General features: G+C 34.4%; 1 protein-coding gene and 1 non-coding gene across 2 annotated transcripts; both read right to left on the bottom strand.

Annotated features, from left to right (window-relative positions):
- Positions 1–147: 147 nt before the first annotated feature.
- On the bottom strand, positions 148–4,886 carry LOC106420305 (probable rhamnogalacturonate lyase B). Its single transcript, XM_013861166.3, has 15 exons — positions 4,789–4,886; positions 4,545–4,623; positions 4,226–4,341; positions 4,078–4,128; positions 3,834–3,953; positions 3,622–3,741; positions 3,358–3,505; positions 3,022–3,192; positions 2,162–2,308; positions 1,972–2,078; positions 1,768–1,858; positions 1,166–1,307; positions 821–989; positions 614–730; positions 148–536 (listed from the first exon to the last, which is right to left on the bottom strand). The coding sequence occupies exons 1-15, from the start codon at positions 4,884–4,886 to the stop codon at positions 179–181; spliced, it is 2,034 nt and encodes a 677-aa protein (XP_013716620.2). The 3' UTR covers positions 148–178.
- A 12,963-nt stretch (positions 4,887–17,849) lies between these two features.
- LOC125605090 lies at positions 17,850–17,956 on the bottom strand. The gene has a single exon (XR_007336636.1). It is a non-coding gene; the product is annotated as a small nucleolar RNA R71 (small nucleolar RNA).
- Positions 17,957–23,076: the final 5,120 nt, after the last annotated feature.

Genomic DNA, 23,076 nt, shown 5'->3' with positions numbered 1-23,076 from the left:
AAAACTGAATTTGCGTCTATCTTAACTACAATTAGCCATAATTTTAATGGTAACTATTATTTTATGTAGCCATAAAATGCATTATAATTAATATCCATGAAATTTGAAGCTATATTAACTAATAAATAAATTGTGAGTAAATTAATTCACTCATCTTTTATTAATTTATTAATTATACTTAATATGGACCTTCCAAACGAAGATAGTCGTACATAACACCTGTAAACAAACTAGTATTCCGATTTTGAGTAAGAAAAAATGTATTATCACCAACCCTAAGCAACTTTCTTTGAACATCGATACTGTACAATCTGTATAGACCATGAATTCCATGCCTAGCGATCGCGTTATCCCGACCTATTAACCCGCTCGTGAAAATAGGATTGGAATTAGCTTCGTTAACCCGAACAAATAAATCCGCATTCGTGGCTGCAGCCAAAGCCATTCGAAGTGTGTAATTTCCTGTTTTAATCATTGTTTTTAAATTGAACACTATTTTCCATGTCGTTGCTTGGTATTTCTCTTTTCCAGAATATCTGTATTGTAGAAAAATATTTAAAAATCAAAAGATTTAAGTGAATATAAAAAATTTTGAACTTCAAATATATATTACCTGTTGACATGTGCATAGAACCAATCTTTTTTATAGTCACTTACTCCAGCAGTAAAAACAAGATCTTTTCGAGGATACAAAACACTGTAACGATTCCATAGACCATATTGTCTAAATCTGCATTGTTATATAGATGAAACACCATTTAGTATATATGAGAAGTACAATGTAAATCATATCCGACCGGGTGCTTAATTATATACGTACCTGTCTTGAGAAGGATTTGCGTTACTAAGATAGAGTTTGGTCAGAAGGGTTGGATCCGGATCTGGAATATTGAATTCTGCTGCGGTCCGATCCGGTACCCCGATTTCCCACAGCGTCGGACCATTTCTTGGCGGCTCGTACACTATTGGTCCTACGTTTATCTCCTTGCCTACACCAAAACAAACACGCTATGAAACGAATAACTTGCCCTTGTTGTGTACCACATTTTTGGATATTAGCTAATAATTTATGAACTAACGGACATTAATGCTTCTTTTGTCGGATCTAAAGTGGACTTTACTTACACACATGCTACATTTTTGTATGCAAGTAAATGAAATATACCTGGTGTGATGATAATGTCGCGCTCGTATTTATAGTCTCCAATAAATCCGACAACCCATGCGTAGAGGCTATAACTTCCTGGTCTCACATTTGCTATTGCGAACCTCCCCATTTTGTCTGCTCGTGTCCAAAATTGATATCCCTTTGTCCATAATTAAAATTTAAAATTATTAAAAGCCGTTATTAATCAGTCTTTACTCTTTACTGTCGTCTTGTTGTCAAGTCCAGATATTAAGCCGTTATATAGCATAAAATAAATACTCTCTCCGTTCTTTAATGATAGACTTTTTTGAAAAAAAAATTATTTCACAAAAATGTATTTTTTGTGTTTTCTATGAAAAATTGTAAACTTCAAAAAAATTAATTGACTTTATTGAATTAATATTGGTTAAAAGTTATTGAAAATTACAGAAAATGATACATTTATAATGGTAGTTTAATGTGTTTTCTTAATATGTGTGAAAATACTAAAAAGTCTATCTTCGTGGAACGGAGGAAAATATCTTTTAGTCTTCGAAAATTCTCATACCAAAACTTAGATGGCTGTAGCATATAGCCGGCATGCCAAATATTATTTGTATAACAAAACAACAATATAATACCTTGTTTTCGGTTTGCCATGAACCAGCTTGACCAGGTAGTGCTAAACCCACAAAAGCAAACTCCCCGTATAACTTCGACTTGCTTTTGTAACTACAAAATTCAATGTTTTTTCTTAAACCAGTGTTTCACACATTTGGAATTAAATGATATTCTGAAGATATGTAATATTTGAAAGAAAAGGTCAGAGGAATATATTTGTTAACCTGTCCGTGACAAATAGTTGACCCTCGACTGTTCCTCTTTGGTGGTGAAGAGGGTAATCAACTGACTTCACGAAGTCATAAGGCCAGCTTTGAACCTCGGCAGCCATCTAAATAATTAATTCAACATTGTAAATGTAAATAACAATAATTGTGACAATACAAACTAATTGAAAGCACACCATATCGAGACCTGTCGTTTAGCATCCGTCCAAAGGAGATCACTAGAGGAGGGAGAATTGAGATAAACAAAAACAGGACCGAACATTTTCTTCCACGGCTCACTGCTTGCATAAGCTGTATTCATTTCTTTTCCCACGTAATGTACACTTGTAAACATCTAAAAGCACAATATATTAATTACATCCAAATAATTAAGAGAAAAAAATGAAATATACAGTTCACTGAATCAGCAGATTGATTTTTTTTTTAAATGTCTACGTTCCAAATCGAGCCGGAGATTTCAAGTTCACTGAATCAACATTATTTTTATTCATTCATTTAAACTAAAATTATATATATTTAGTTTATTAAATTTTTAGCTAAAATCAAGAAAACTAAAAGTTTATGAAAATTATAGGTTTTAACTTTTTGCATCTTATATAAAAAAGGGAATACATCATAAAAAATTTATATAGAAAAGAAACCGAATTTTCTTAGGGTTCGACTGGTGATCATTCTGAAAACAAGAACAACGAATAGGAAATGAACACAAAGGAATAAAATTACATGAGTGAAAAGGAATGGTTATTCCATCTCAAATTTAACAAGGAATAGTTTTCTTTTTTATTTTTCTACAAAAAAAAAGAATGGTAGAGAATAAAAAAAATTTATTCCTTATAAATAGTGATATTTTTTAGAAATGTTAGAAAATATATTATTTTTCGTTGTTCTCTGGTCACTATTCGTATTTTAGTTTTAGTTTAGGCCAGTCCAACTTTAAAATATGACTCTTAACATGTTTACCAAAAAGAAAAAAAACTTTAAAATATGAATAATACATTTTGTTTTGTTAATAATAGATTGTGTGTTTAATGAGAAAGGATGACTCACAGAAAGTACAGTGGGTCCAACATGAGAAGTGAGATCTTGTTTGACGGGCCCACAAGCACGGAACTCATCGCTAGGAGTAATCATCCAGAAGCCGACACGTTGGTCAGAAGAGATCCAACCATGTACTTTGTTGTCCTTGCTTTCTATCGAGTACATATACTTATCGTCAACCTGCGTCACAACCATTCACTTTTTTTTTTCACAACCAATCATTTACCTTGTTACTATATTAGGAGTCTGGTTTAAATAGTTAAGGTTTATACACATTTATTTATTTTAGTGGAGTCGAAATTTGATTCTGTATCTAGAAAAATTTATGGATCGAATTTTTTATACCTGCCCTTTAAGCGTATGATTTTGTGGATTCATCAACCGAACCGCTTCTTTGTAAGCCAATGGAGCGGCAATGCCATTGTTGATATTTCGATCTGCATCAGAAGGCATAACTTTCTGCCGATTATCTGATATAGCCATAAAATCGAATCTGACAAAAAAATTGCGTAAGAAGGAAAAAATAAAATTTATTAGCCACAATATTTTTGGAATCAAACATTAATTAAAATTTTAATAAACATAATTGTTTTTTTTCATAATTGTTACTTTGTTGTGTCAAGCTTGAAGACAATTCTAGTTTGGTCCATCTCCACTTGCGGCCAGCCTTTTAACCTCTCTAACACAGCGTACATATACACTCCAGATACACCGCGTCGAATAATATATCTTTCCAAAGAAAATATTTTAAATGATCGATCTATATTTAACTTAATCGAAACGAAATCTTGTAACTTTTTTTCTGTTGCAAATTGATGTACCTTTTATCAACGTTTAATGGGGCTATCGAGCCACGTCGAGCCATAGTCCATGTTCTTGAAAATGAAATTTCGACATGCTCACTTGTTTGATTTATAATATCGATTTTTTCTCCTTTCAAACTGTTAAAACATAATATTATCAGGAACAAATATGTTTTGTGAAGTAAATTATATATGTGTAAAATAAATGATTATTTGGATTATATATGAACAAAAATATACAAAGAGAAATTTTAATACTCACAAATCTGTTTGCGGGTTTTTTTCTGGTTCATACCATACTACATCCCAATACCTATGTATAATAAATAAATATCAAGCGAAACATATTAATACTTTTATCAAAAGCTATGTAAATTTATATCTTTTTTTTATATGAATTTATATCGTACCCGCGATCCTCGATTTCATCGTTCAACACATTGTTAAAACCATTATACTTGATTCCAGTTATTAAGCCTGATGGATTCGAGAAGGTGACTTGGATGATACCATTATCAACGACAACCTTAATAAAACAACAAAGCAAGCAACAAATCTCATGTACTCAACAAACTAAAACAACAAAGTAAGCAAAATAATACCTGGAGTATTATTTTTTTGGACCGAAGTATATTCTAAAAGAATAAAACATTTCATAAAAATAATAAAATATTCTAGTAGCATATTTAAACCGAATATGAGAAGATGAAATAAGAACTTCGACCGTACTTGGTTAAGGCCAATTTTCTTAAGCGTAACCGGGGGAGATGCGAGGTTTTGTCCCGGTTTAGCGATATTCGATTTGTTTCTGTAACAGGAAGAATAAATAATTAAAAAATGAAGAATTTTAGTTAAACAACAGACAATTATCATCTGTCCCTTCATATTAAAAAAAAAATTCACTAGCGTATGACAATCGATAATCTACCGTAAGAACCCGACTCAGTGAAAGACAGAAGTTACGAGAACGAACCGTGACGTTCGGGAATGAACACCTTGAAGAAGAAATATCAGAACGAAAACCTGAGTCATGACTCGAGCCATCTTATTTACAATAGCTCCGTTTTTCATCTCCTTCTCTGACAAAGAAAATAGAAGATTTTGCCCCCAAAAAAAAGAAGATCAGACAATATACTTTATATCCCAAAATGACACTCTATGGTCTAAAACTATTTTTTAACATTAAATGGTCTAAAAATATTACACATTTAACATTCTTTTCAAAGAACTTTACACATTTAACATAACTACAAAGTATATCGTAAACACGTACGTTGACTTAGAAAAATTCACAATTTTTCTTTTTGTTGAGTTCCTTTGCAGCTTTGGTTCCTCGGAGAGGAAGAATTAGCCCTCTTCACTGAAGAAAGTTATATCTCTTGTACGATATTTATATTTCCCTATTTGATTTACCAGTGTAATAAGATCTATTACAATCTCTAATTAACAAAAGAAAAAAGAGAGATCACTATCCTTTATAACTCAGATCAACAGATTTGTTTCCTTTACATGTTTTGAAATACATATAATCTGTTAAAATAAAGTCACTAAAAATCTACTGTATAAGAATCATGATTGGACAAATTCATTACTATATAACGTATTTAAGAATATAAATAGCAAATAAATCTTATTAAGGTATTTATTAAATATCTTAGAATAGTAACTTTGAATCAATTAATTTAATTTAATTTAATATATTAATCTTTTGTTTGTTAAATATTTTTTATGTTTTCTTGCAAAATTAATGTGAAACATATTTATTTATTTTTAGGTATTGAATTAATTTATATACAAGAAATTAAACAATAATTTTGGTTACAAATTAAATTACATATATATTTTTTTTTTGGTAACCACACTAAATTATATTATACAATTTTTATTGAATGCTACATACAATCATATAGCAAATGGTTGTTCATATTTAAGATATCAATTTTAAAGTTAGATACTCTTTTATATAATATACTTGCTATGTAAATAACTAAAACTAAATTCTAGATTTTCCATCTAAAACCCAAGATACCATAAATATTCTCTAAATAGATATAAAATTGTTTGTTATGAATCTTTTCAGTTCTAAACCAATTAACTCTGCTTGTTTGTTACAAATTTTCTTATAAACCTTTATAATGTTAATTTAATAATCTACCTTCAATATATTTTTGAACCAATAATTTGACATAATTTGTATACATCTAATCTCCATGCTTGATTAAACAATACCATTAATTTTTTTTGAAGCTTTATACAAAATGTTCAAACTTTTTCAGTCAAGATCATTAAACTTTACAAAAAAAATCTTACATAATATCCATTACAAAATAAAAAAAAGTATTCATGCGAGTGCACGGATCAAATTTGTGGTAAGTCACAACAAAAAGTTAATCCATATTTAATTAAAAAACAAATATATATATATATATATATATATATATATATATATAAGTTATATAAATCTGTCTGAAATAGTCACAATGACTAAATAATATACATACCGATATATAACATGTGTATAACTTCATATTATTTTATGACTAAATAATTTAAGTTTGATATAAATTAGTAAGATTTCTTTGTTTGTTTTCCTTTTTAATAATACATTTTCCAAATTACAGAAGAAAACAAATATCTTCAAAATATATACAAATATTTAATTATAATAATGATATTTTATTTTCCCTTTGAAGTATTTATATATATATATATATATATATATATCTCAGATTTTAAATATATTCTTGTTTTATAAATAATTTCTGATTAATTATAATCCATATGTCTCTATTATATTTTATAATATCTAATCAATATTAGTCAAAGAGTAAAATAACTTTAGCAATTAGATTTTGAAAATCGTATCTAAGTCTATTAATTAATTGGTTTTAAAAAAATTAAGTTTGATTATTTGAATATTTAAGCTCTATTAATATTTAATGACAGTATGCTACTTTTTGAGCTATACTCAATATTATTGGTATTTTTAATCATAATTCTTTTTTTAAAAAGAGTATTTAGGCTCCATATACATATAAAAAAACCAATATTAGCTAACTACCATAACACTATTTTAGACACTATTGACATTTTCATAATACAATATTACCCCTTTTAGACACTATTGACATTATGAAAATATTTCTAAGATTTCTTTGTTTGTTTTCCTTTTTAAAAATACATTTTCCAAATTACAGAAGAAAACAAATATCTTCAAAATATATACAAATATTTAATTATAATAATGATATTTTATTTTTCCCTTTGAAGTATTTATATATATATATATATATATATATATATCAGATTTTAAATATATTCTTGTTTTATAAATAATTTCTGATTAATTATAATCCATATGTCTCTATTATATTTTATAATATCTAATCAATATTAGTCAAAGAGTAAAATAACTTTAGCAATTAAATTTTGAAAATCGTATCTAAGTCTATTAATTAATTGGTTTAAAAAAATTAAGTTTGATTATTTGAATATTTAAGCTCTATTAATATTTAATGACAGTATGCTACTTTTTGAGCTATACTCAATATTATTGGTATTTTTAATCATAATTCTTTTTAAAAAGAGTATTTAGGCTCCATATACATATAAAAAACCAATATTAGCTAACTATCCTAACACTATTTTAGACACTATTGACATTTTCATAATACAATATTACCCCTGTCCAAACTACCACCTTCTTCTTTTTTTCTCTTCTGTGTCTTCATAAATTTTCATGTCCAAACAATTTTCTTCTTTCTATTATTTTCTTTTTTCTTTGTATATCTCTTTTGTATCTCTTCAAAATCTCTAAATATAGTTTATACTTTTTCAATGCTAAATAAATTCTTCTTGTTTTTTTAAAAACTTCCATCAGTGTAAATGAGTTTACTGTTATATATGTTTCATTCAACACAGAGCATGGATCTAACAATAACTATCACCTCATGAGTTAGTCTACCACACCTTCTTCGTCGTTTCTCTCGATCTCAACCGCCATTGCGCGTATTAGAGTGTTCATATTCTAGTAAGGCACACAGATGTATGGATGGGTAGTATAGTGAGAAAGAACCAAATCTCTCCGACATAGTTGAAAACGACATGAATCTAACATTTCAGTTGACAGTATTTGTAGCTGTTATTAAAAAACTTAACTAATAAATGTTTGTTAGATGATATATATTAAGTATTGTGAGCAGATAAATGTTTGTTTAGCCGCTGCAAAACATAAATAAATAGCTAACGTTGGCTGATACACAGTCTCTTAGATGGTACAAAATTGGTTACCGGTCTAACTGGTCATATAACATAGGGGTGGGCAAAAAAACCAAACCGAACCTATCCAAACCAAACCAACCGAAGTTAAACCGATCCAAACCAAACCGTGCTCTTTACATAACTCAATTGGTTCATGTTTTACTCAGCCCGAATGGTTTGGTTTGGTTTGGGTTCAAACCGAACCAAACCAATAATCCAATATATTTTTATCTATAAATAAATAAAAAAAAATATATATATATATATATGTTTTGTTTTCCATTTTTTCTTAACTTCCATATATTTTTAAAAAAATTCAAATATGATTCAAATAATCCTAATACCTAAAGATTGTACTGAAAACAAAACCTAAAAACTATAAGCATCTAAATCGTAGCCATCTCGTTTCGTTCATCTTCTCCAATTTTCATTCGCTAAATTAAGTAACAGTTATTATAGGATCAATAAAAACAAAAAGGTTGATGCAAATAGTCTTTTAGTTAATAGGTTTTGGAATGCTTACAAGTCTTTGTTACGCTAATTAGATTACAAATAGTCTGCTCTTTGCTTATTATGTTTTTCTTCTTTTGACGTGGTTAAGAGTTTTGTCATCGAGCTTGTTTTTTTGTTTCATAGATCTTTAAAGAAAACCAAACTAAATCTAAACCAAACCGAACTAAACCGAACCAAACTAAACCCAAACCGAACCCAAACCAAAGCTACTTTGGTTTTAATTGGGTTGAGTTTTATAAAACCCAAATTAACCAAACCAAACCAAACCCGAAACTAAACCGATATGCCCACCCCTAATATAACATAGTACATCCAAAATTAATGGTTACATTTTTATATAATATGTTGTAATTAGCCAGTACATGTTCAGCTAGCTGTTACAAAACATGTTATCAATTTTTAAATTGATTGGTAAGATGTTAAAAATAGCTATTATTAACTACTATGTATTTTGTTAGATGATACATATTAGATTATCGGGTTAACTTAATCATTATCTATTCAACTTATATTCTTAACGGTTAACCATTAATATATTATATATAAATAAATAAATAATATCTAATATTATGGTATATAAGGTAAATAACATATTAAATTTGATTTCATTGTTTTTGTTACTTGATAAGTATGTTTTCTATTAAACAAGTTATCTACTAACATTATCTCTAATATTTTATGTAACATCTTAGCGTTAAATGTTCATTGTTATCGTATTGTGTTTACTATCTCATCTAAAATAGTTTCAGAATATTGAATCGGTAAAATCATGTAACCAATCTACTCTATTAAAATAGAGTCCTATTTTTATCTATTGTAAAAAAAGTTGTTAGACCAATTCACTAGAAACTTAATATATATTACTTAATATTAAAAAAAATGGAAAGGATATTATTCTCATACATCGTAGATATTGTGAACGTGATCTTAACAATAGTTTGTTAAATATTATATATTTAAATAATAAATACATTTATTTGAAAGAAAAATATATTTGGTTTACATAATCTTAGGTATATATATATATATATATATATTATATATATATTGTATACATATCTACATAAGTTTTTGCATCTAAATATATACATAATATTTTGGGATCCTGTATTTTATTTTAAACTGAAAATGTTGTAAGAATAGTAGAACATATGAAAATTTTAAAAATAGGCTATGAAAACTATATAGTGGTGAAGGTTTAAATTATTGTAACAAAAAGTAAAAATTCACCTATATTTTAGTTATATTATATATAATATTATATTTTAATAAATTCAGTTACATTACAATTAGTTTAAATTTTGTAATAAAAATGAAAATAATATTCGCGCATCCGCGCGGGTTAGAATCTAGTTGTAATCTATTTAGAAGGTTTGGTTTTCTTTGAGTCCATGGTTCAATGGCATATATGGCGCATCCAACATCGCATAAGTGATTCTTCTCCACTGATGATTCGTCCTCGAGGTGTAACTTTGATCACGGCTAACCAATTTATACCCGAATCTCTCATCCGAGGGTATGGAAGGAAACTAACTTGGTCTGCTTGTGAAGCTAAGATGAAAGGCTCGGATTTGTTGTACCTTCGTCCACCGTTGACAGCAACTACACCGAATTTGTTAAACCGAACACCTCTGTTGACGACGGGGTCGAACCATTCACATTTGAAGAGGACGCATTTCAGCTTCAATATCCCTGGGAATTCGACTTCAATAATCTCCGTCAAGATCCCGTAGAAATATGTTTCCCCTTTCACACATATTCCATAGTTACTGGTCGCCCGCTGTCTACCATACTCATATGTGTGAAAAGTATAGCCTCGTGTGAAATACATCTGTGATGTGGTGACCTTTACAAGTGGAGATTGAATTACTTCGTGTAACCACTTAGGATAATCTGCATCGTCGTCATAATCAACCTGCAAAAATAAAGAGAACGTTGAAATACATATCATGTATGAAAAAAGAGTTTGAGTTAATTAATACCTGATTCCTCAGCCACTTAATAAAGTGTTGATATTTCCTTTTGTCTACGTCACTTGTGGATATACCAGGAAATGTTTCTTCGACTTGAGAAACAAATAGGCTGTAAAATCACATTTTATATGAATGAATCTATCGCAATTATATAATTTATACTTATATGTGTTTAGAAGTGTCCATATATCTTACCTTTCAAAATAACGCATCAATGGATCCTCGCAATTGAGTAGAATATAGGTGTGTGCACTATGAGCGTCTTGTTCACTCGACCACCAAACCTCTTTTGACTTCCCTCCGAGTCGCCCAATCTGGCTAAGGAGATCTGGAACACCAGCAACTACATATGTTGGCGCAACACCACCATTATCATATCTTCTTGGAGCTCTTCTCCGGGTACGTACTTTTGACGCAAAGTAGTACGATGTGAAGTGAGAAACTTCTTCTGTCAAACTTCCAGCAATTATAGAACCTTCAACTTTGGCGAGGTTCCTTGCTTTTCCCTTCAAATATTTCATGGCTCGCTCATACTGATACATTCATCCGTAATGTACAGGTCCACGAAGCAACGCCTCATATGGGAGGTGGACAGCTAGATGCTCCATGACGTCAAAAAATTCGGGAGGAAATATCTTCTCCAAGTTGCACAATAAGATGGGAATGTTCTGCTGAAGCTGTTCCACAACTTCTTCTTTAAGAGTTCATGTGCTCAGATCCCTGTTAGTCATATATTATTTTGCAAACTAAACCGTTATAAAATTATTGCGCTATAAAACACTACATGCAAGTGCTTCATGTATGTTTGTTGGAAGTAGCTCCACAAATGCAAAGGGCAGTAGTCGTTGCATAAAAACATGACAATCATGACTCTTCATCCCAGAGAACTTTTGACCCTTTTCAACACATCTAGAGAGATTTGAAACATACCCATCGGGGAATTTCACTTCTGATGCCACCCAGTTGAACAACACCGACTTTTTTTCCGAAGACAATCTGAATATCGGAACTGGAACTTGTCCATTGCTTTTTATATGTAACTCGCTTCTTGAGAAAATATCCGGAAAGTCCAACCTTGATTTTATGTTGTCTTTTGTCTTCCCTGAGACATTCAATATTGTATTCATGATGTTCTCAAAGAAATTCTTCTTTATATGCATCACATCGAGGTTGTGGCGCAGAAGAAGATCCTTCCAATATGGCAACTCCCAAAATATACTCTTCTTGTGCCAGTTGTGATGAACACCGTAAGAATCAGGTATATTACGAGGGACATGCCAATTACCACCCCAAAGAACTGTTTCGTTAGCTCCGTAGTAGTCGATTTGCGCTTCAATTTGTTCTCCAGTTAGATATGGAGGAGGAGTGTCTGTCACAACCCTTTTGTGCCTAAACAAATTCTTGTTTCTTTGGTACGGATGGCCAATGGGAAGAAATCGACGGTGACAATCAAACCAACTTGTCTTCCTACCATTCTTCAGTTGAAACGCATCTGTCGTTCCATTATAATATGGACAAGCTAATCTCCCATGTGTAGTCCATCCATACAACATCCCATAGGCAGGAAAGTCACTTATGGTCCACAAAAGCATCGCTCGCATCGCAAAATTCGTCTTCGTTGAACAGTCATACGCCCTCACCCCTGTTGACCACAAATCCTTCAACTCTTTTATCAGTGGTTGTAGGAAAACATTCAGGGACCTTTTTGGATGGTTCGGACCAGGTATTAATATGGTCAAGAATAGCAACTCCCGTTGCATGCACATCTCCGGTGGTAGGTTGTATGGCGTAAGAAAGACTGGCCACAATGAATATTGTCTCCCTGACATTCCGAACGGACTAAATCGATCTGTGCATAATCCGAGATACACATTTCGGCTATTGCTAGCGAATTCCAGATGTACTTTGTTAAAATGTTTCCAGGATCTTGCATCTGATGGATGAGTCATCTCACCATCCGTCTGAGTATGCTCGGCATGCCATATCATCTTTCCAACTGTCTGCTCTGATTGGTACAATCTTTTCAATCTGTCTGTAATTGGTAGGTACCACATCCTTTGGTATGGTACCCTATTACGTCCCTGTCCTTGCGGCTTGAATCGTGGCTTCTTGCAGAATCGACATTCTTCTAACTTCTCATCATCTCCCCAGTAGATCATGCAGTTGTTGATGCAAACATCTATCATCTCCGAAGGCAACCCAAGACTATAAACCAGTTTCTGAATCTCATAATAAGAATCAACAGACACATTGTCATCCGGCAAATACTCTTTAAACAAGTCTGCCCATTCGTTCATGCAACTTTCAGATAGATTGTGATCAGTTTTAATATTCATCATTCTAGCAGCTAACGACAAATTAGAGAGACCTTCTCTACAACCACTGTAAAATGGTTGATTTGCCGCGTTTAACATTTCGTAAAACTTTTTTGCATCTATATTAGGTTCTTCGTCTTCATCATGAGCTACGAATGCATCAGCTACCATATCATGAACCCTATCATAATCTACCATCTCCTCCTGATGGTAACTATGTTCAATATGCAAATGATGATTAACCGGTTCTTCCTGAAAATTGCTATTACTACTACTAGCTTCATTCTAATCATAATTATATCCTTCTCCATGTTGAAACCATATATAGTAATTTGGCGTGAAACCTCTATTTATTAAATGCTTCCAAACATTTTCACGGTTTGCCAATTTCGAATTGTTGCATTTCCGACAAGGACAGAACATCTTACCACTTTCTTGGGCGAGCGGTGTTGAATCTGCTTGATGCATAAATGTCTCCAGCCCCACAAGGTATTCTTTCGTCACTCTCCCGTTAGCATCTCTATGCATATACATCCACTTCCGCACCTCGAAAATATTCCCGGAGCCAGCCATTTTTTTTTTCTTTCACGTTTTTTTTGTTGGTGTGTTTAAAATAATGTTCAAACATCCATATTTATAGAAAATTTTCGAATCTGGTAGTTGCAATTTTCCTACGAATTTACGACGAAAATTAGTTAGCTGGCCGAAAAAAAACGTGTGACAAACAAAGTTGGTGGATTCAAAATTTCGTCGCTAAGTAGACGTAAATTATTTCCTCGTAAAGACCACGCTAAGTTTACGTGGAATGTACGAGGATATACGATTTCCTCGTAAAAGCCACGTCACTTTACATCCACTTTACGACGAAACTGTTTCGTCGTTACTTTACGAGGAAATAACGCTGATTTTATTTTTCCGCGTAATTTCCTCATAAAGTCGACGTAAATTAACGAGAAAAAATATTCCTCGTTAATTTTCCTCGTTAAGCTTGTGTTTTCTTGTAGTGTGATGAAAACGAGTTGTGGAGTAAAGTTAATATAGATTTGGTGATAGAAATGGAGTATGCAACGATGAAAAGCGATGATGAGATTGATTACAAATTTAAAGAATATACTTTTATTTTAATGAAAGTTCAGAATGAGAAGAAAAATTTACAAGAAGAAAAATATACAGATGAAAGAGATGATAGAACGAGAGAGAGCGAGGAGTGGAAAGATTGGGGCAGGGGCTAGGGCTGGGGCTGGGGCTTGACAGGGGCACAATGATATTTTTGTGTGTACTTCGCTACAAGGATTTTTATTTTACATACCCAAGTGGTAGTTTGCTAATATTGGTCATTATTAGGTATATACAGCAAATTAACTCTTTTTAAAAATTAATATCTACATTTAAATTTTAATAATTTTTTACTAATAATGTTTAGATTTATTAAACAAAAAAATCTACATATTTTATTTAGACTTTATTATCTGTAAAATAAAAAATCATCAATAATATCAAAAAATTATATAATTAATTGCATGTAGAATTTATTAATATTTAGATATTAAGTTTTACTATAATTATAACATTTTATAGATATAATTTAATTACGTTTATGTAATTTTAAATTGTTGAATTTTTAAATAACATAATGTTATTTACATAGTACATTGAATAATATAAAATATTTTAACTGATAAAGATAATTACTGTATATATACATCACATTCTCACATGTTTTATGTTTTTTTAAATATACAACAAAAAACTCAACAACTACAACCAAAATAAAATAGCAAAAATCTATGCAAAACAAATCTGCAATAATAAACTTATAGTTACAGCCAACTCACATACAACACAAATTTTACAACTGAATTTTTACAGTCATAGTCTTAATATCATCCACACTATCATTTAAAACCATTCTCTTGTTATAAAACTAAGGGGAATAGTTTGTATATTTATTCATAAAACATATGGTTCCTTCATATAAGGATTACAAGATATAGAAATATGGAAAGTATCCAAAACCTAAACCAACTAGGATTAGGAAAACTATTAAGACAAGAGAAAGAAAAAACATCCCAAAGACTTAGCCGCCTATGTGTATGGGTCGAGTATGGTCTTGGAAGATGCTATGGTTATGGGTCATCCATAATATGATTTATAACACTCCCCCTTGGATGCTATAACCATTAGAACTTGTAATACGCTTTGGATGTTGCCTCATTAAAACTTTACCAGGAAAACCCAATTGGGACAAAACCATGGTGAAGGAAAAAGAGTACAACACGTATTACTCCCCCTGATTTGAACCTCACTTGATGAATAGATCTTCTGAATTGTTACTTGAATGAACTTGAATTACTTGTACCTCTCCTGCCTTTGCAATGCGTGGGTGAAGGAAAACTTTGGGCATGATACGCTTCTTTGCCGTCGACCATCCCATGTTCTGACCGGACCTCGACCAAAACACTCTCATAGTCCACATATTCCGAGCTTGGTAATGTATGCTTATAATCCAACCGGGAGCTCCAAAAGTGATTAGGTCGAGCTGGTATGTCTTCGTGTAATAAAGACGGGTTGGTCTGTTGAGTCATGGATCTCAAGACACACACACCCACGGCTTGCCTCTTGTATGGCTATGCTTTCCGCGTGATACTACAAGGTATTGCAGTCCCACGTGCTTTTGTTGCTGCAATGATATAGATTGCCAAGATATTGCATAACCTGTTTGAAAACAAATCAACAAAACCAAATAACCCCTCTTTGGGCTGGTTAGTATAAAATAATGATATCTTGCATATTTACATGTTTTTAATAATTCATTCTTGTATATTTTGATCATGTAGAATAGATTTAGGCATCTTTAGGATCCATTTTGCATTCAAAGTCTTTATCAGGTGTTGGTGTGTCCTATGGAGTTCTTGGAGGTGTTTTGAGACATTTCTGGTGCAAAAGGGGTGAAAGATGAATATGGATGAAAGTCTTAAAGATATCTTCTGTTGCTAATATTTTGGGAGGACATAGTAAATTGAGTTAGCTTTCTAATTGAAGTAGTTTTAAGTCATTTGAAGCTGTATTGGAGGAGTTATGATAGATTTACTAGAGGCATATCAACCCTAGTCGAACCCGGGTAGACCACCGCGGGTTCCCTTACCCGCGCGGGTGAAGAAGGCTGGACGACGGAAGCTGATGCGGATAGACCAGCACGGGTTGGACGACCCGTGCGGACGACCCAGCTCGGGTAGACCAGCGCGGGTTGGACGACCCGCGCGGACGACCCAGGACGACCCAGCGCGGGTAGACCAGCGCGGGTTGGGCGACCCGACCTCTACCCGGGTCACATTTTCAGCTGGTCGAATTTTAGTGTTTTTAAAGGGCTTTTTAGACTTTTTAATGGAAACCATTAGGTTTACCAAAGACATATAAATACTTTGTAGATCCCAAAGTTGGGAATTATCTTCTTTTCTCTTTGAGAACACATAAACCTCTTTAAAGAAAATTTGGATCTTGAATCATTTTCCATCTGTATTCTTTGTGTTTGTGTGATTATCTTGCTCTCTGATCATGTTTAACCTTGAATCATCCATGGTTTTAAGGTTATTCATGTCTATTAGTGAGTAGATTAATCTTGGATTCATGGGCTAGGGTGATTAAGGGTGATTAGAGAAGATCTAGGGTGTTTAGTGTTAGATCTACTTGTTTCCTTGCTTGTTGAGGGTTCTTAATGCTATTTTAGTCTTGATCATACTAAAATAGATCTGTAGGCATTTCCTGCCCACAAGGTGTATGATGAAATGCCTTAATCAACTCTTCAATGTTTTTAGCTTGCTTTACCTAAGAGATTAGTTGCTAAAGGAGTTAAAATTGCTATTAGACTTGTTCTCATTGTTTGCTTTAGTAACATTCAACCTAAGAGATTAGATGCTTGAGTTGCTTTACCAAAAGAACATTCATCTAGAGATAGAGATTGTTTAGCTTAGTGTCTAGGCATAAGGAAAGTGTTTGATTGATAGCTTGCCACCTCTAGATTGGATCTACATCACCCAAGATCAAATGCCTAGCCCCATGAGTCCTCTTGCTTCATATTCAGAAAGAAAGATCATTACTTTATTGCATTAGCTTATTAGTTCTTAGTTCATACCATCTTTAAAACCGGATTGCACTTAGCTTAAGAATGAACTTGTATTCCCTTTGCTTTAGAATCACCTAGGATTGGTTCGATAATCTTTTATACTACAACATTTGATTATGAGCCTTGAAAACTCTTAACATCAAATTGGCGCCGTTGCCAAGTTCTAGGTTGATTGTGACATTGGGATTTAGTCACTTGCTTGAGACTAAGTCATTTTTCTTTTATTTTGTTACTGCTTCTCCTTCTTCCTCTCCCTTTGCATTTCAGGTGTATGAACTTGAGGAGCAGAGGTTCATCAAGCCTAGTTGTAAGAGTTGAAGACATAGTTGCACTTGAGAGGGAGATAGCAAGAAAGAGAAGAGAAGAAGAGCAACATGATCACTTTCAGAGATTGGGGTTTGAAATGGAGTACAATCAGATTTAGCCTCATGATGGAGTGGCCCAAGGAGCTGTAAACCTTAGGCCACAGCATCCACAGCGCCAAGCTAGAGCCATTGGAGCCTATGATCAACCTCACATTCATGGTCATAGGTTGGGAATCAGAGCACCAGCTGTGGAGAACAACAACTTTGAGATCAAGTCAGGGCTGCTTAACACCATAGAGAACAACAAGTATCATGGCCTTGCTGCTGAAAACCCTTTTGATCACTTGTACAAGTTTGATAAATATTGTAGCTTGTCCAAGACCAATGGTGTTTCTGAAGATGCATTCAAGTTGAAGTTGTTCCCTTTTTCTTTGGGAAACAAAGCACATCAATGGGAGAAGGCTCTTCCAAGTGACTCTATCACAACTTGGAATGAGTGCAAGAGGACATTCCTAGAGAAGTTCTTCTCTACCTCAAGGACAACCAAGATCAGGAATGAGATCTCTAGCTTTCAGCAGAAGAACCTAGAGGGATTTAGTGAAGCATGGGAGAGGTTCAAGGGGTTTTGGTCTCAATGTCCACATCATGGCTTCACCAAGGAGAGTTTGCTTAGCACCATCTATAGAGGAGCTCTACCACAGTGCAGAAACATGCTTGATACTGCCAGCAATGGTTTTTTTCTGGGAAGAACTGAAGAAGAGGCAGAGGAACTGGTAGAGAACATGGCCAAGAGTGACTCAGTCTACAGTGAGAAGCATCATAGGGTCAACATAAGTGATGATCAGCAGACAAAGAAAGAGATCAAGTCCTTACAAGACAAGATGGATTTGCTTCTTTCCAACCAAGCTAAACAGGAGCAGATGAACTTTGTGGGTGGTCCTACTCAAGAGGTTCCTCCTAAGGTCAATGAGGTTGATGGTTTAGAATGGCAAGAGGAGTTGTGCTTCATCAATGCTAATGGCACATGGTACAGGAAAGAGCCCAATTTTCAGTACCAAAACAACAATCAGCAAAGGCCTTACTACAACAATCAGCAAGGAGGTTACCAAGCCAAGCAAAACTATCCTCAAGCCAACCAGTCTCCTCAGACTCAAGGAAGCTCTTCTCAAGCTCAAGCTCCAGATTCAAGTGTTGATTCTATGTTCAAGCAACTCTTGGAATTTCAGGCCAGAAATGAGAAGACCATGATTTATGAGTTCAAGAACATCCATGCAAAGATTGATGGGAACTATTCTGACCTCAACAACAAGTACATGCAACTTGCCTCTCATCTCAAGGCTTTGGAGAGTCAAGTTGCTTTTATGCCTTCATCCTCCAAGCAGCTAATGGGGTCTCTACCAGGAAAACCAGAAAAGAACCCCAAGGAGTCTTGCAATGTTTTCTTCTCCACTACTTCTTCAAAGATTGAGTTGAGTGATCATGAGAAAGAGGAGAATGAGATTGAAAGACTGGTATTTGGAACTGAGTTTGGGGAAGTTGAGAGATTTGTTGTGGCCACAGCTGAAGCACATATTGTGAAGGACGCTGCCAGGAAGGTTGAGGCAACGAATCTGCAAAGAGCTGAGCACAAAGCTGAGAAACAAGTTGAGAAGAGAGCTGATAACAAGCTGAAAAAGGTTAAGCTAGAGGAAGCCACTGAGGTTGAGCTATCATCCTATGATAAGCTCCCTTTCCCCCCCCCCCCCCCCCCCAAAGAGTTCTCACCAAAGCTCAGAAGAAGGTGCTCTCCAAGTTCAGGAAAGATCTTAGTGATGTTGGGGTCAGGCTTCCAGAAATCTCGGGTATGCGTGAAGCTCATGTCCAGATGATGCTCATCAAGGAAATTCTAGACCACCAAGCTGAAGTGGCCGAGCTTTTGGACATCTCCATTCTGAAGATTGATACACCAATCCCTCCAAAGTTCCTCCCTAAGCTTGAGTCTCATGGGATGTTCACCTTGCCTTGCTACCTTGGTAAGCTCACTTTTGATGATGCTCTTGTTGATTCTGGTGCAAGTGTGAATGTGATCTCAATGGAGATGATGAAGAGTCTAGGGATTGAGCGCATGGAGCCAAACACATCTTCCCTACAGTTTGGAGATTCCTCTTCTACAACTCCTATTGGTCTCATCAAGGACTTCCCTTTGAAGATTGGAGTATGCACCATTCCTATAGACCTCACTGTTCTGAAGATGGCAACTGAGAAGAGAGTCCCATTGATCCTTGGCACTCCATTCCTCACAACAGTGGGAGCTTGCATAGACTTTGCCAACAAGAAGATCACACTCCTAAATGTGAACAAAACTGTCTCCTATCAACTAAAATCCCCAAAGATGAATGCTGAGTATTGTGGAACAATCACTTGTGGAGCATCCTCCATTGAGAAGATCAAGGCTGGAGGGGTTAGTATTGAGAAATAAGGTCTTGTTGGAGAGTCCTCTAAAGAGTTGTGTGCTGAGCACTTGGAAAGTGCTAAAAAGGAGGAGATGAGTAGTGCCACAAAGGCTGCTCATGACAAGAAGAAGATTGTGAAAGAACTTCATCCTCCACCTCTTGATAAGACTCCTCACACTCTCACTCTCCACCCAATGAAGCTTAAGGATGGGGCCATTGAGTACAAAATCAAGTGCAAGGGAAGGTCTAAGCCATTTTCAAGTGCAAGGGCCATCATCACTCCTCAGCTCCAAAAGGATCCAATCAAGCTTCAAGAGCTTCTCTCCCACATCCTCACCACCACTCTTGAAGGTGGGAAGGACCCTCCCTCTCACTAGCCAAAGGAAGGAAAGTCAAGCTAGAGACTTAAAACAAGCTCACTTGGGAGGAAGTCCCATGGCTATCCCTGTACATATCAGTAGGATCTTCGTTTTTAAGACCCTTGGGCTGAGGAGGAAAGCGGCCAGACATTGCTCCCTAGACACCACTGCCTTTTCCAACACTCCATCAGAGGTACTCATTCACCTTAATCTTGTACATACCAGTTTATCTTTGCATATTGCTTTCTTTTGGGTATCTCTCCCTTACTCACACATAGACTGTGTGATTTAAGTGTGGGGGGAGGTACCAAGTATTTGATCATGTTTGCTTTGATGATTTTGAGTCTCATGCATTGCATTGTACATACATATATGCGTAGAAAAACCAAAAAAATTTGAAATTTTTGAATCATGTAGTTGCATCACTTGCATTCCTAAGATTGAGTCTAGAGCATATAGGATGCATTCACTTGCATATGGAGCAGCTGATTGATATTTCCTTGTATAGAACACTTGTTTGCACTGAATTTGACACCCTAGTTAAACATATCAAGTAGCTTAAACATCTTTTGAAAGGCTTGCGCCTTGAAAACTCTTCTTGAAACATGTTGTTTGCTTGATAATTGGCATTGTTCTTGAAACCAACTCCAAATGAACTAGGGCTTAATGAACTTAATCTCTCTTGCATATGGGCATTTGCATACTTGATCATGGGTCTCATACACATTTGGGTTATCTTTCCCCATTGTACCACTCTTTGTTAACCCAAATGGCACTTCCTTACCCTTGAACCCTAGCCATTCTTTGAAGCCTACATTGATTTGCATGAGTGAGTCCTCTTTTGATAGTTTGTCATGTGCAAAATCTTGAGAGTATTGGGAGCGACATGAATTTTTCTCATATCTTGCTAGCATAGGGTCATCATTTGAGCTAGCTTCTAGGATGGTGAGTGGAGTCTTTGTTCCTTAAATGTTTATATCTTGGGTTTGGGAAGTGACAAAGTTGAAATTGATGAACAAAAGATTGTCATGAGAAAGAAAAGCCCTAGGGACCTAGAATAGAAAGATAAGAAAGCTCTTGATTGTATGTTTGAGACCTTCCCCCTCTATAAAAAAAAGAAAAAAAAAAGATTCAATAAGATAGTGGGGAAGGAATAATAAAAAATGTCAGAGCTTAGAAATGTGAAAAGTGAATAAGAGGTCCTTAGTGGTTGAGTCTTAAGAAAAGAATGTTGTTCATTGGGTGAGTGATGTGAGTGTTTTTTATTTTGGTTTACGGGATGAATGAAAAGGGTGAAGAATTTGTAATCACTTAGGAATGGGGTAGAATGATGAGGATGGATCTATGTATGCATGAATTGCTCATAGTCTTAGATAAATTTTGCATAATGATCAAACTCCTTGATTTTTGAGTGTTTGCCACCTTAAAATGATTGCATTGAACCCTCCTCTTCATCCATATTAGACCATTTGATCACCTAGCCAAATGATTGAGATCATGTGCCCATTTGTGAGAATTCACCTTGTGTGTGTGTGTGTGAATCAGTGTGAGGGTTGGTGGAGAGAGCATGTTGGTTGAAAAGCATTGCATCTTGTGTAGAGACATAAGAGTATTTATAGGCCTAGAGAAGCTATAGTATAATAAGAGAGTGTGTTCATACTATTTGCTATGTTTCTTTAGGATGTCAAGTTGAGTGCACTGAGTGTTTCTTTTGGCTATGAGCTCCCACCTTCAAACCTCTTCTCCTATGAGTTCTTGAAAGTTCACTTGAGGACAAGTAAAGAACAAGTTTGGGGGAGTTGATATCTTGCATATTTACATGTTTTTAATAATTCATTCTTGTATATTTTGATCATGTAGAATAGATTTAGGCATCTTTAGGATCCATTTTGCATTCATAAGTCTTTATCAGGTGTTGGTTTGTCCTATGGAGTTCTTGGAGGTTATTCATGTCTATTAATGAGTAGATTAATCTTGGATTCATGGGCTAGGGTGATTAAGGGTGATTAGAGAAGATTGATATCTTGCATATTTCCATTGTGTTATCCATTCACCCATGTGCATTTTGATCATATAGACTAGGATTTAGCCATGTTTAGGTTGCATTTTGCATACATGAGTATTTATTAGGTATTGGAGTACCACATGGAGTTCTTGGAGACATTTGGGTGCATTTGGAGCTCAAAAGAGGTGATAAAGGTGATCATTGGACGAGCAGTGCATGGGAGCGACCCTACCGGAGCAACACCATGAACTCGCTGTGCTCTACCTCTCAGAGCGACCTTACCAGAGCGACCTCACGCGCCATTTCATCGATTTGGAGTGACCCGGAGCGACCTCCCAGAGCGACGACACGAAGTCGCTCCAGCTCCAGAGCGAGGTCGCTCGGGTTTGTGACGATGAGACACAAAAAACAAGCCGGGAGCGACCTCCCGGAGCGACGTGCCGAGGTCGCTGCGCTTCAATTAATTGGTCGAACTTATGATTAATCAAGGGCCTTTTTGGTCATTTGTTATGCACGTTTTACACTTGCTAAACCTATGTTTAAGTACCTTTTTGTAAGCCATTGGAGGCAGATTATCTTTTATCTAGGCCTGGGCATAAAATCCGGAACCCGAAATCCGAACCGAACCCGAACCGGAAAACCCAATCCGTTATCCGACCCGAAACGAAAAAATACCCGAACGGGTCTTGTAGGGTGGTAAAAAAAATATCCTAACCCGAAGTGTTATTAACCGAACCCGAACGGATAACCCGAAAAATCCGAAATTAATAGTCAATATAAATATTTTGAAATATATATAAGTATTCAAATTATTAAATTCAATATTTGTGGTAATATTATATATAATAATAAATATTAAAATTCTAATAAATGCTTTAAGTACACAATTAGTTATAAATAAGTATTTTATAATTTGCTCATTGAAATAAAAAGTTTACTCTCTATAAGGCAATACATATTTTTTACAAATGATGTT

This window comes from Brassica napus, unplaced genomic scaffold (assembly GCF_020379485.1).
Source record: "Brassica napus cultivar Da-Ae unplaced genomic scaffold, Da-Ae ScsIHWf_69;HRSCAF=117, whole genome shotgun sequence".
In the NCBI taxonomy this organism is placed as follows: domain Eukaryota; kingdom Viridiplantae; phylum Streptophyta; class Magnoliopsida; order Brassicales; family Brassicaceae; genus Brassica; species Brassica napus.
Note: the sequence above shows the minus strand (reverse complement) of the source record. Positions and strands in the feature narration are given on the sequence as shown.